We start from the raw sequence: 15,072 nt of genomic DNA on the forward strand, positions 1-15,072 counted from the left end.
TAATATATTTGAATTCAAAGCATAGAGAAAAATAGAATCAATCAATAAAAAATAAAAATAAATAAAAAAACTTGAATTTGAATCCAAAACCATATTTGTAAATTTGAAACTTATTTATTGATTTACCATTTGTAAATTGATTATTTTCCATAGCATGATAAAATGAAGATGGGACTACTATGTGATGAGGATCTATGGTACAAAACAATAAAATATAAACTAAAATAATTCAAAATGAATACAATGATGAATGATTTATCTTCTCCAAAATTCAAAAAGTTGAATTTGAATTTTCGATATTTTCCCAATGTTCAAACTTGAATATGTGAAATTGATATTGAACTCATAAGTTTGTATTTATATCTCTCAAATTTCTACAAAAGTTAAAAGAAATTATAAACAAAATACAAAAAATATTAGAGTTAGAGTCTTGAAATTGTGCGGTCAACGGGGTTGGGTCAACGGCTTTTCACCTTGGCTAATCAAAAATGTTAGGCTTGGAATAGTCGGGTTTGAACATAGAACCTACACCCATAGCCCAATAAACCGCAAAACGGCGCTTGGGCGGCCCGGGTCTATTTTATGGGTTGGTGCAATGGTTCTTGGTGGCGGGTGAAGACCGGGTACCCTACCGAATGATGGGTCAATGGTTTTTTTTTACACTCCTACTTACAATGCACTACACCACAATATGATATTTGCAACACGCACTTTTTTGCTTTGCAACGGTTATTTACCGTTAGTAATTTGTCAACGCTATATAAGCTTTAGCAATGTTGTAAAGTGTTACTTTATTTTGGTGAATTTTACTAACGCTTGATAATCGTTTGAGAAGTGTTACAAATCTTAAAAACCAAAACAACAAAGAGGGAAACAAAAAAGAAATCGCGCTCGGTATATAGAAAACCTCTCTTTCTTTCTCACAGCCGCTAGGTTAGGGTTATCCTTGCTGGTTCTTATCGATTCAACAAAGACTCCAGAGAGGGATTACATACTTAAATTTTCTGCTTTGGAGATTTGCAATGAAACTGTCATAGAATTGTTGAATCGAGATTCTGGCCCTCTTCGGCTTTTGGATGATCCTGAGGTATTTTGGAAGATGATTTTACTAATACGTAGTTTTAACGAGTGTTTTTTGTATAAGTCGTCTGAGTTTGAAGTTCATTTTTGAATCACGAGAAAGGGGGGAGAAAAACAAATTTAAGAAGTAGCTAAAGACTTTCAAAATTTGAGGAACTTAATTGCAATTTGTGAAGGTGACCATGTTTTTGTAGGTAATTTTATCAAGAGCTGCTCACTTCTATCATCTACGTGACTTTACCCGGCACATCCGTAGGACTCTCTACACTTATCAACCATTCTTTGATACATTTTTTTTGTCCAAGTAAAAAATACAAAATAGACAAATTATTGTCTTTTAATTGAAAGTGGAATGTCGTATTAGATTAGAAAGACCATTTAATTGGATCAAATGTTGTTGTTATCGTATAGTAGTAGACTCATTCCATTGATGATCGATGGTCATGGTTTTTGGACGAAAGTGGAATGCTGTATTAGATTAGTGAGACCATTTAATTGCATCAAATGTTGTCATTATTTTAAAGTAGTATACTCATTCCATTGATGATCGATGGTCATGTATTTTGGATTTTTTGCTACATTGCATGACAAATACACAATTGCGCTCCGCTTGTGTGTGTGTGTTATTTAGCTGATGTCCTTTAATAAGTATCTACTCGCATTTTGTTTTTCAATTTCCAGCTCAAAGGCAAGTGGGGGAAACTGCACAAAATCATAAAAGCTCAAGGTCGCATCAGATAATTAAGCTGGTGAGTTATATTAATAAAATCTATAGATGAGGTCTGCTGCCTCATGCTTCATTTGAAATCATATTTTGGTGTATGCCTCTAGTAGTCTAGTAAACCTTGACACCTTAACATCACCATATACATATATAGTTTGAGTAAGCCAACCTGAGGTTAACACTTTTTAACATGCTGCTTTCCCCTTTGATTTCAGATTGCAGAGAGCGGACTCATGAATACTCGAGGCTCTGTGGAAATCTTATATAGCGGTCCGGTATTCCCTCTTCTTCTTCTCCTCATACGTGTTTGTCTTTGTTTTGGGGTTAAAGACTTGAAGTAACCCTTTCTTTGTTTTTTCTCTGGAGTTGATTATGTCTCATCAACTATCCACGTTTTTGCAGAATCTAGTGGACCTTGCAGGAAGTGAACGTGCCTTGCAAACGAAGGTGGTTGGTATTAGGCTCATGGAAGGTTCTCATATTAACCGCAGCTTGCTAACACTGACGACTATCATTAGGAAACTCAGGTCAGTGAATGTCTAAACTTAATAGATCAAGTTGTAATATACTTTGTTTTATTAAAGGTACACTATGTCAAAACATAATTTTTTTGACTGTAAGGCCGGGCAATATTTGACGGGTACTAACTGTTAAAAAAAATATGACGGGCTTTTCGGTAATTGACGGTCCATGACTGTGGAAAACTAAATCGTCAGTTTATACCGGTCAACTATTTTTCCCCAAAAAATCAACTTTGAGCGCGAATCCTTCCCCCCAATCTTTCCATTTCCCCAACTCATCTCTCTCTCTCTCTATCTTTCCATATCTCTCTCTATTTGACGGTTATTTCAGCTGATCGAAGACATCTTGCACAACTTCAATTCTCTCTCTGTTATCGCCATGAACAAGTCCTCTCTCTCTCTCTCTCATGGAATTCAACAGATTCACATGGTCTTGGAATTAAAATGTTAAAACTTTATGTTGTTTTGGAACTCTTAGTTTAATTTGTGCGTTTCGCTCATTCAAAATGAAAGGGTATCAAATTTTGAGACTTTAACAACGCTATATTTCTTTCAAGTTGAAATATAGTGCACGCAAGTAGTTGTGGGATTTGCATACTTGTACCTTAGCTCCTACGTCTTCTGGTCTTTGCTAAATCCCAATTCTTCTTTTCAATCTTTGCATACTTTTGATGTTTATATATGAAAAATGTATTTTTTTTTAATTGTAGGGTTTGTGTTTTATGTTTTTGCAAAGTTGTTTATGCTGGATTAACACTTCTTGTTATTATGGAAGACGATGAAATTTCATAGATAGTCAAACCGAAATCATATTAGGGAGCAAATTCAGTACTTCGCTTTTTTTTTTGTCTGTTTGTTGGTTTTGTTTTTCTATTTTTGTATCAATTTTCTCCTTTTTTGCTACTAGGAGGTACAAATGCAAAGATCATGTTTTGGTAATGTCTGTTACTTGGTTTCATGTAAGTCTAACTTATTTGAATATATAGTTAATCTTGAATGGTATGCTGTTTTTCTTTCTTCGTGACTTGATTATTTGGTAATGTCTAAACTTATATTTGGTAATGTCTGTTACTTGGTGACTTGATTATTTAGTTTGGAATCAATCATGTCGCAAAGCGGATCTAGTCATCCTAGTGACTTTGAGGAAACCGACTCACAACTTGGAGAATGTGAGTCACAACCCAAAGGTAACCATATAATATTCATTTGTTTCACATGTTGTCATTGTTTGGTAATTTAAATTTCTGAACTCCCATGGATATATCTAAATCTTTAGGTCCAAAAAAGCAAGTTCGATTCAACGGTAGTGGGCAACCTGTTGGTCCTGGTTCTGCACAATATGTTAGTTTTATAGGTAAAATGGCTAGACGGGATTGTCCACCTACTTATGCTGATTGGCCCACTATGACGAAAGAAATAAAAAAACACCTTTGGGAAAACGTCTCAGTAAGTTCAATACTTTATTTCTAAATTCCAGTCTTTTTTTCTTATAAAGTTTAATGAAATTTTTCTCTTTTCATGTATCATATTTAAGGATGAGTATGATCTTACACTGATCGCGAAGCAGGGGTTTTACTAAAAACCAACATAGCTTGGAAAGGATGGAAATACAGACTTCGGAAGGTATATGATGCATATTCAACTAATGCCGAGCGTATAGAAAATATACCAAAGCGTATAAAGAAAGAAGATTGGGAAAGATTTATAGAAATTTGCTCGATGGATGAAGAGCAAATTAAGCGAGAAAAAGGCAAGTCTTCTAGGGAAAATATGAGGTTGCCACACACATCTGGTAGACATGGATGTGCTAGGATTGAAGATGATCTGGTACTGTTTATTATTTACTAATATCTTCTAGACTTATTGCAGTAATGTTATATGCTTATGGGTTTGTTTATTCGTTTTAGATTAAGGAAAGTCCGGATGGTAAGGTCACAAGGACGCAGATATTTGTCGCTCACATACAAGCAAGGATGGTTCCTGTTTTCCAGCAGTGAAGCTTAGTCTGGTAAGGTTTACCTTATATATTGTTCTTTATCTGTTTTCATGTTTTACCGGAAGGTTCTTTTTCTGTTTTACTTTTTAATTTGAAGTCATTTGCATTTAGATTATTGTATATGATTATAATTTTTGTTTATAGGATGAAATCAAGCGGCTTGTGAGTCTTGACCCTTTCTTGGGAAATAAAGATTTAGATAATGACCCTGTGGCAAAGGTATATCCTTTTAAACCTTTAGTTTTCCCTTGCATAAGTAGTGGTACATGTAAATGCATGTGGTCTGGCTTTGAATGTTTAAATGAGTTCACTGTTTGGTTTCTTTCATATGGGACCTACTTGCTGCACACTAGGTCTATGTGTTCAATTTCTATGATGCTTGTTGTTTGTATAGATTCATTTTCCCATCACATGGTATATGTATCTTATCTATGCAGTTTAAGCACTGCTTAATCGGCGCATAATAGCTATAAGCTACTACACCAATGAAATGAAGTTGGATTGAACTTGGGCAAATTCCCACTTCTATTCCCAAGAGAAATTGGTACTGGATTGGTACTGGACCTTATAATCGAGATTCGAAACATCAAAAGACAAATATGTTACTGATTCACGCTTAATTAAACTGCACAATATCTTATATGCAGTATTGTTAGGGTAATTCTTGTCTGAATTTGTTCATTTATTTCCTCTTTGGTTAGGTTTTAGGTCGTGATGGCAAGGGCCGAGTTTGAGGATTAGGAACTGGTGTTTCAAAGGCAGTTGTACATGCCGCAGCTCCTTACAATCGAATTATTGAAGAAGAAAAGAGAAAGTGTGAAACAACAGATGGAAACTTCAGACTAGTGATGCAACGACTTGATGAAGAGTCGAGGGCGCGTAAGATTCTGGAGGAAAAGTTGGAGGTTTACGCACGTGACCCACCAGAGTTTGAAAATATTTCGCAGGTACTTATAGTTGACAATAAGACACCTCTTTATATATATTACTATATACCAGCCTACATGAGTTATTTTTGTGTTGTTTTTGCAAGTTCCTTCGAGTATAGTCTTACTAGTTTTATCCTTGGTGCCCTTGGTAACCTGCTATTAGTGTTCTTATTTCTTTCTTCCTTTTGGTTAATGTCCATCTCTATCTCAATTCTAGGTGCTTATATTGAAATGACATTTCTAATTGTTACTAAATTTATGTCTAAACGGTTGAATTAAGTGTATGCAGAAGTCCCTGAATGTATTCTAACCATTTGAACATTGAACACAGTTTTTGTAACCTTGATGTAGAGTTATAGGATAAGTTTCTACACTTCTAAGTAGTTGAAGTTTGATCATTGTGAACACACATTGAGGGCCTGGGAATGAAATTTCACTTAGTTTGGTGTTAGAGTCCATCAATCCAAACAATTTAGGCTATCTAATAAGGAGTAACTACAAAATCCAAGAAACAATTTCTGATTTTAATGGCACCATTTTGCATCCTTTTCATGTCTAGCTCTTCACTTCAAGTTCAAGAAATATGTCCATGTGCATGAGTTGGAGTTTGAATTTGGATCAAACATTTTGACATGAAGAGCTTGCCTTTTTGCTAGCTTGTCTATCTGTTGTTATCAAAATTGCTCTTGGATCTTTACCAAACACTTCCCGATTATATACTAGGGCATGAATTAGAAACCTTGATTAACAAAAGATACATGGATATTCTAGAGCAACAAGGATCAAGAGAAATATCCTTCAACTTGCTTTTTGTTTTTAATAAAGAAAACATATAAACAATTATGCCATGAAAGTCATGTACAAAGCTATATTACATTACTCTTTGTTGGTAACAATATATAAATGTTGTATACATATTTAAGTGTAAATGGCATTGCCAATGCATCTTTTGCCCTTGCAGGTCGAAAGGACGCACATGACCCATAGAATGCAGTCTAAATTTTTAGGTGCAGCTTGGTGGGTTCAAACACTGGTAATTACCCGAGATAGGTTGCTTGGATGTAGGAATGTCATTGGCATCCACATATCTGACTTCTCCGGGACCAAAAGATAGATCACTGTGTCTGCCAATGGCAAATGCAAGTATTTAAGATCATATCTACATTGACAACTAAATTCTGTATAAATATAATCATAACTACTCTGAAGTGGTAGTAGTTAATCAAGCTTACTTGTGCAGGTCCAGTCCTACTAAACTACTCTGGGTTTCTATAACCGACATGAGCTGTGTTACTCGAACACATACATCAGATACACTCCCGTTTGGAGTTCCATGGTCGCATGCTACACATATCATCTCCCCGATATAGTACTCATATACTATATTGGTTTAAATAGATAGAGCATTGTTATGAAATATATAGCTTATGTGAATTGTGAAGTACGTGCATTCATGAATACTCTTATATGTTTTAGGCAAGATGTCGTTCACCCGTTGTTGATGAAGAATCAGATGTTATGCCATTCGGACGATGTCTATTGAAGAACTTCAAGAGAAAATCTGTTGCACTTGGGAGTGTGTCTAGTGATTTTACTTCCGCAGATTCATATAGTATCACAGTTGACGACATCTTTGATTATACTACCGAGTTGTATATTGGGGAAAGAACACTTGGCGATGTTTCAATCTGCAATACAATCAAATGGTCCAAGACTTTTGTTGAGCCGATTTGATAAAGGTTGGTTAACTTTTATGTGTAGCCAATTTTCTTTTGGATATTTTGTACACTTGAAGATCATACGAAGTGTAGGAAAAACTCAATGTTAAAGTTATATTCTAGAATATTTTGGTGTTTTGAAGAATGAATGGAGTGTATATTTTGAGATGTTTGTTTCAATATAGAACAAGTAGTGTTATTTTTGCAGGTTAAGTGCGTCCTGATAAAATGGGGCAGGTTTAGCTGGTTGCTACAAAATATGAGATTTTTTTTTTATTTGCAACCTATCAGTAACGGTTCATAACCGTTACAAATTTATAAACGTTGCTAAAATTTTGTACAAAATAGGCATAAACAAGCGTTACAAATAATATTTGCAACGCTTATTAACCGTTGCAAAAATTTCCAACACTTTACCAACGCCATTGCGAAAATGATTAGCAACGGTTTTTGCTATTGCAAATAGCCTGTTATGGTGTAGTGATGTAAACTTATTTCGCTTGCCGTTGTTTGTTTAAATTACCTATTGAACAATGGTATATAAGTCGGGTGTTAGTGTACATGTTACAATATGTTTTTACATATGAGCTTTTAGTTTTATTGAGAGCACTATTTATTGAAAGACTAAATACGTACCATTTCCGAATAATTCTCTTCAAGCAGACAAAAAAAAAATATATAAAATAAAAAATTATTCACTGTATAAAATCAAATAGTATATTATATGAGTTAAATATACCTACACACAGCGATGAAGATGTATTGCCGAACATAAACTTATCTCCAAATATTTCAGCACATAAACCAATTATCGTGCATTTTTTTTTTATTACAATGGTCTAGCATATGATTGATCAAATTAAAAACTATTCAACACTCTCATGCAAATTCTGCCAAACAATCGAATACAATTTTGAAGGTTTTATATATCGAAATCCTTGGGTATATACAAATAGGGGAAAAAATTGTTATTGCCAAATAAATTCTAGTGAATTAAAGAGGACAAAGAGAATACCTTGATGCTAGACCAATGTGATTATCTGAACCTCATCGATGATCGAAAAATCTCGTATGCTGATTATAATTTGTGCTTTAAGAGAGAGAGGGGGATCGATATTTTTTTTTTCAAGTTTTGGGTATATGAGAAAAGGTTTTTTGAAGCTAGGTGAACGAAAAGATATTAAGATCTAGATAATGGAACCTGATAATATTCGTGAATATTGAGATGACGGGGTGAGTTTTTATCAAGAAGCATGATGTTCTTAAAGATTAGACCCATTTTCAAATTTGTGATAAAAAAAAAACTCATTATCAAGGAAAATGAAAATTGGGTTACTTCCTTTGTCCATATGTGGAGGAAGGAAGAAATTGCCGAAAAAAAGATGTGACGGAAGGAGATTAGGATATGCTTTCTTTTTTCTTTCTTCTTATTCATGGGCGTTGTGTTTCTTAAGTTTTTTGTTTTTTCGTTTTTTATGCGTAAAAGCTGAGGTGTCCACCTTACATAAAAAAGGGGGAAAAACATTAATGGCGCAACCCCATTGCATGAAATTTATCTCTTAAGATTAGCAGAGAATCAAGCTGAGAACCAAGCTAGATATGGCCGAAAATTTAGGGGGCAGGGGAAGAGGACGGGCTTAAAACGTGTTGGATTATTCAGCTTGAACAATCATATTTTTTTTATGGATAAAACCATTGAGCTAGAGCAACACCAAAGCAAATATAGCTTAGGTAGCCATTGATCACATACATGCATAGTCTGAATAGAGATCAATGTCGATACTTGGTAACTAAATTTATAAAAACCAACTGATGATCAAACATTGATAATTAAAAGCCAAAATACATTTGTTAAACATTGTGTACTTGAACAGTAGTTAATTGAAGGTGAAACGCAACTGATTTCAAGGTTGGGAGATCAATGTCGATGCTCAGTAGTCAGTACTATGATGGAAAGGCAACAATCCATCGTTTTGTTTTGCTGGAAACAATTTTCTATTTTCCATACCTTCCCAGCCTTGTCAAGCAGCTTGAGTGCTCGTTTCACATCAGAATCCATTAATGTAGCATAACTATCTTGCTTTTCTAGTACGACCATAGCAGATACACTTAAGATCAACGACTTGCAAACCATAATGTTATTTTCTTCCTCTTCACCACTGATTGCTACACCATAGAATTCAGATGCCAACTCTAGAAATTCAGTACATATTTCATGCCGGCTTCTCTACCCGGCTCTTGTCCCGGTGTTCCATGAGTTTACTACAAACCAATTTCTTTCCGTCTCGACCTCCCCCTTCCCAAAGAACTGCTTTCGGGGCTGACCTCAACCATACGTGCTTTCGGGCCCGCTTTGTGAACTTGAGGACTTCACGTTCATTGCTTGGCCCCCGTGAGATGATTGTGACCGAGTGCGGATTACTACTACTTCTGGTGTAGGCATTGGTTTTCCTGGAGAATATAAGCTTAGCAGATTGGATAGAGAAGCAATGGCAACCGTAAGGGCCTTTGAGGCAATGGATTCATGGGCCGACAAAGTGAGGAAGTCTGATGTGATGTCATGGCAAGATTTCATAGACTGCAACTGACTAATGACACCTTTTTCGTCATTTTTCTGAAGGTAGATATTGAACTACAAATGTCCAAAATAACAATTTAAGAATTAAAAGAGAGAATTGGGTTTTAACACCTTCTACCGCACATAAAAAAAAAAATATTAGCAAACTGAGAAGTTAGTGAGAATAGTGAGAAAAAATTGGCAATGCAAGAGTAACTCAAGGCGACAATCAAATTAAGAATTTAAAGATTTTTATCCAATAAAAAAAAAAAAAAAAGTGCCAACGTTTGTTACTATTTCTCTGATGACCAAGCGAAATCATATATTCTCACCCCAGATGGCTTACAAATTAATTAACTTTGCAAAATCATATACTTACTGACGATCGCCATAGACGGGAGAGAGGAAGGGGTGTGTGCGGCAAGCTGTTAGCTTAGGTCAGGACTCGTGAGAAAAAAAAATTGTTTAAACTTTCAAAAAACGATTAACAAATAAACCAAAGGGATATTAAACAATAATAAATCAACTGTATTAGCCTATTTTAGGACGATCGAGGTGGCATGCTCGCGGGCCGAAAGTAAGATAAGGGAGTGGAGGCACGAAACACCAGATCATGTCTGCGACACCCTAAAGGGGGACAGGCCGTATAAGAGCAGAAGGAAAAGGACGGTCAGAGTCAAAGAGGAGGTAACTTAGTAGAGAAGAGACAGGGGTACAGTAGCAAGGTCGTGGACTAAGAGGACAGGTGCCTCAGTGTGGACCAGAGGATAAGGGGCGATCAACGGATGAGAAAAGAGGAGGAGGGATATAAGTAGGAACAGTATGAGTAGAAGTAGAGAAAAAAAAAACAAAAGGAAAAGAGAAAGGAGAGAGGAGTGAGAGGATTAGGACATAGGATAATATATGCTAGAACTTGTGTTCATACATTTGGCGCTGTCTGTGGGGACGAAGTAGGTCCACGATTTGGGAAGTTTTAAAGCATGGCCCCAGCTAAGAGAGGAAGAGGTCGAGGAAGAGGTAGAGGACGAGGGAGAGGAAGGCTGGTGAGGGAGGAGGCCGTACAAAACGAGACAACTAGTGTGTAAAACATAGAGGTGGGGGAAGAGGAAGTCGAAGATTCAGTGGCTGAGACAACTAGGTTGCTCCAGGAGGAAGTAGGTAGACTTAGAGAAGAAAATGAGAAGTTGAGGAGAGAAAGGGAAGGCACTCAGGAAGAGGCGGAAACTACCGTACCTGCGGGTAGTGAAATGGGAGAGCAGAGTGAGGACCTTTGTCAGGAAACCGGAGGGAACCATGCAGGGGGTATTACTATGGAAATGGTGCAGGCGATGATCAAAAAGACAGAGAGGCTAACCGCGCTATGGAAAAGGAGAAACACGGGGCGGCCAAGAAGGTGGTGGACAGCCTGAATCAGAATCCCTTTGCTGACTCAGTTTGGAATTCAGAGGTACCCAAGAGGTTTACACAGCCACGGTTCAAAAGGTATGGCGGAAAAGGAGATCCGATGGACCATTTGCATCACTTCCGGCAGTAGATGCCGCTGTGGCAAGAGGCGAAGTATGATGGCCTCCGTTGCATGGTGTTTCCTACCAGTCTGAAAGGGGGAGCATCTGACTGGTACTATCGGTTGGCATCGCAGAGCATTCAAAGGTTCAAGGAGTTAGAGCAAGCTTTCATGGGTCACTTCATCCATCAGAAGAAGAGGGTAGTGGACGTAGTGGATCTCTTTAATGTTAAGCAGAAGTCCACAGAGACACTTAGAGATTTCCTATGCCGATTCAAGGAGGAGACGCTAAGGGTGGAGAGTTTGGATGAGCGCACCGCGGTCATAGCATTCCAGCATGGGCTGAAATAAGGGACCCGAGAGCATGAGTCAGTGTCTAAAATTGAGGTTACCACCCTACATGCTTTGTACTTGGAGGTAGAAAGATACATCATATATGAGGACATTTTGCGGAGAAACAGTAAGGAACACAAGAAACCTGAAAGGTTAGTACATGTAGTGGTCGCGAAGGTACAGAAAGACAAGGACAGGGTCGCGGCTAGAGAGAGAGGAAATTATAGAGGGGAGGCACAGAGAGCAGAAAGGGGCAGGGAACAAATCCGAAGGGAATACAGGGAGAGAAAGCCTTACCGCGAAGTGGATGTAACTCCGTTGAACAAGCCGTTGGAGGAAATCCTGCCACTGATCAAGGGACAGCGGCATGAAGAGGAACTGCGGAGTTCACCCAAGGAGATAGAGGGAAAGCCATTTTGTGCGTACCACCAGGTCAGAAACCATGCTACCAATGAGCGCTTTGCTTTACAGTGGTTGGTAGAGAGGATGATTGGGAGAGGATTGCTTAAGGAACATGTTAAGGAAGTTTAGCCAATCGAAAGGGTTTCGATTGCGGCCAGAATCTTGGGCACTATAAATGTCATATTCAGCAGAGAAACACTGGGAAGGAACGCCCACAGGGATAAGGTGAGGAAGAGAGCTAGTCTGTACGACAGATAAACGAAGTGGTGAGTAGCCCGCGGCCAGTCCCAGGGGGTAGCAAAGGCAATGCCATGATAGAGTTCACTCCAAAGGGTCTGGAGTCAGTGAGTTCGCCACACGAAGATGCGCTGGTAATTACCATAGCGATGGGGAATTACATGGTGAAGTTGGTGGATTTTGTGGATTTCTTTGTTTCGTAGCGATGGAAGAAATGGGCATAGAAAGGGAGTAGATGAAGCCTTCGCGGACTAACTTGTTTAGGTTCAACGGCAGTATGACTGAGCCATTAGGAGAACTAGTACTGCCAATGATCGCGGGGCGGCGACCGTTTTCACCAAGTTCATGATAGTGGACACTAACTCGCAATACAACAATCCTGGGGAGAAAGTGGATTCATGAGATGAAGGCAATCCCCTCTACTTATTACTAGGTGATCCGTTTTCCGACGAATGGGGGAATGTACGAGATAAGGGGTGATCAGGTCGCGGCTCAGAACCTCCACCAAGTAACCGCGAGGGATCTTGTTCGCGTACCTGGTGGCAAGGCACCAGAGACAGGGGACAAATGAGCATAGCAATTACAAACCGCGGCCGAAGAAAAGAGGTCGCTCGTTGGGGACAAGACAATGGATGAGATTGAGGTTGTGAACATCGGAGTGGCCGAGGAGGAGAAGTTTGTGAATGTGGGGGCAAGCTTGTTAGAAGATTGGAAAGCAAGACTGATTGCCTTGTTGGCTGAAAACAGCGATGTATTCGCATGGACGATCGAGGATCTGGTGGGTTTGGACCTGGAGTTCGTGTGTCACAGGTTGCATATGCGGGAAGGGGCCCACCTAGTCCAGTAGAAAATGAGGGGTATGAAACCACAGTATGCACAAGGTGTTCTAGAGGAGGTAAAGAAGCTTAATGATGCGGGTATCATCCGCGAATGCAAGTTTACTGAATGGCTGTCGAATGTGATAGTGGTGCCTAAAAAGAATGGGAAGTAAGAATGTGCGTGGATTTCACAGACGTCAACAAGGAATGTCCGAAGGATTGTTATCCGATGCCGCGGATAGATGAATTGGTGGATCGTACTGTAGAGTATAAGTTCTTCTCATTCATAGACGCGTCGATGGGCTACAACCAAGTGATGATGCATGGCCCGGATCAAGAGAAGACATCATTCATAGTGGAAGGAGGAACTTACTATTACACCAAGATGCCCTTCGGTTTGAAGAATGCGGGGGCAACAGTCCAAAGAGTAGGGGAGAAGATGTTCGAGAGTAAGATCAGAAAGCGGATGGAAAGTTATATAGACGACATGGTGGAGAAGAGTATGACCGAGGACGAACATTTGGCGGGGCTGAAGGAAACATTTTCTATATTACGAAGGCACAAACTGTGATGTTGAATCCAGAAAAGTGCACGTTTGGGGTGACATCTGGGAAATTCCTAGGGTATATAGTCAAGTACCACGGAATAGAAGCCAACCCAGACAAAATAAGGGCATTGTTGGAAATGCCCTCTCCGCAGAACGTAAAGGAGGTTCAACGGTTGGCCGGCAGGGTCGCGGCACTCAATAGGTTCATTTCTAAGTCCTCAGATAAGTGCCGACCCTTGTACTTGTTATTGAGAAGGACAACCAACTTTCAGTGGACGGAGGCATGTGAAAAGGCTTTCCAGGAATTGAAAGAATATTTGGGGAGGGCCCCGATCCTGTCGCGGACAGGGCAGGGGGAGAAGTTGTACTTATACCTAGGGGTGTCAGAGGGTGCAGTGAGTTTAGTGTTGATCAGGATAGTGAACAAGGCAGAAAGACCGGTGTACTTCCAAAGCAAAACGATGTTGGACGCCGAAACGAGATATATTAAGATTGAGAAGTATGCCTTGGCTCTGGTCTTCTCGGCACTCAAGCTGAAACCCTATTTTGATGCTCATTTAGTGGTAGTGGTGACCAACCTGCCACTCAAGCAGGCATTGAAGGCAGAGAAGTCGGGGAGAATGTTGAAATGGGCTGTGCTACTGAGCTCGTATGACATTGAGTATCAAATCAGAACCGCAGAGAAGGCCCAGACAATGGCAGAGTTTCCGGCCGATTTCTCGGCCGAGGACCCTACATGGGAGGAGGAGATGGTCATGGAACAGGAGGCAACCCCGAACCAAGACCCCATGGACCCATGGGACATGCGAAACGGATGGAGGGTCTTCGCAGATGGGTCTGCTACTTACACTAGTAATGGGATTAGGGTGGTGCTGGTCACCCCCGAGAATACTCGCCTGGAACTGTCAATGAAGCTGGGGTTCGCTACCTCAAACAATGAGTCAGAATATGAGGCAGTGATTGCAGGGTTGGACTTGGCCAGAGACTTGGGCGTGCGGGAGCTGAAAGTATATTCCGATTTGAACTTGGTGGTAAGTCAGGTCAATGGGGGGTTCGTGGCTCGATGTCCTAGAATGGATAAGTACTTAGAGGTGTTGCAGCGAAGAGCTGACCATTTTGAGAAAATCAGTTTCATTCATCTGAGTCGGGGAGAAGAGTGCATGCCGGTATACGGCATATATTGTCGCGGTGCTATCAGGAACAGAGGGTAGATCCATTGAAGTCCGGGTACTAAGCAAACCAAGCATTGCAGAAAACCAGGGGGTGTGGTTAGCCACGGAGCAAGAGCCCGGATGGGTGGAGTCCATAAAAAATTATCTCACGGGGATAGAAATAGAGGACAAGGGGGAAAGAAAGAAAATGGAACAGAGGTCGCGAAGATACATTCTGCTAGATGGTGAATTATATCGGCGGAGTGTCAGTGGACCACTCTTGAAATGCTTGGGACTGTGGAAAGTGTAAGAGGTATTGGGTGAGGTTCACGAAGGAGATTGTGGGAGCCACTCGGTGGGAAGGACAACTGCTCATCGGCAACTATCACAGGGGTACTTTTGGCCTCACATGAAGAGGGACGCTACTAAGTATGCCAAGAGATGCCAGAAATGCCAGATCTTTGCGCCATTGATACACGCTCCTGCAGAACCTCTGCACAAAGTTCTCAGCCTATGGCCGTTTGCTATGTGGGCTGGATGTCGTCGGACCTTTGC

The 15,072-nt window shown here is 39.7% G+C and overlaps 2 protein-coding genes and 1 long non-coding RNA gene across 3 annotated transcripts; all 3 read left to right on the top strand.

Annotated features, from left to right (window-relative positions):
• The first annotated feature begins 4,250 nt into the window (after positions 1–4,250).
• On the top strand, positions 4,251–5,263 carry LOC147492110 (uncharacterized). Its single transcript, XR_015198091.1, has 3 exons — positions 4,251–4,333; positions 4,466–4,540; positions 5,023–5,263. It is a non-coding gene; the product is annotated as an uncharacterized LOC147492110 (long non-coding RNA).
• Positions 5,264–11,059: 5,796 nt separating this feature from the next.
• Positions 11,060–11,893, top strand: LOC147492111 (uncharacterized). Its single transcript, XM_086567406.1, has 2 exons — positions 11,060–11,330; positions 11,451–11,893. Exons 1-2 carry the CDS (start codon positions 11,060–11,062, stop codon positions 11,891–11,893), a joined length of 714 nt encoding a protein of 237 aa, XP_086423532.1.
• A 1,610-nt stretch (positions 11,894–13,503) lies between these two features.
• LOC147492112 (uncharacterized) lies at positions 13,504–14,577 on the top strand. Its single transcript, XM_086567407.1, has one exon. The coding sequence runs from the start codon at positions 13,504–13,506 to the stop codon at positions 14,575–14,577; it is 1,074 nt and encodes a 357-aa protein (XP_086423533.1).
• The last annotated feature ends 495 nt before the right edge of the window (positions 14,578–15,072 follow it).

Source organism: Coptis chinensis, chromosome 6 (assembly GCF_015680905.1).
Source record: "Coptis chinensis isolate HL-2020 chromosome 6, ASM1568090v1, whole genome shotgun sequence".
NCBI lineage: Eukaryota > Viridiplantae > Streptophyta > Magnoliopsida > Ranunculales > Ranunculaceae > Coptis > Coptis chinensis.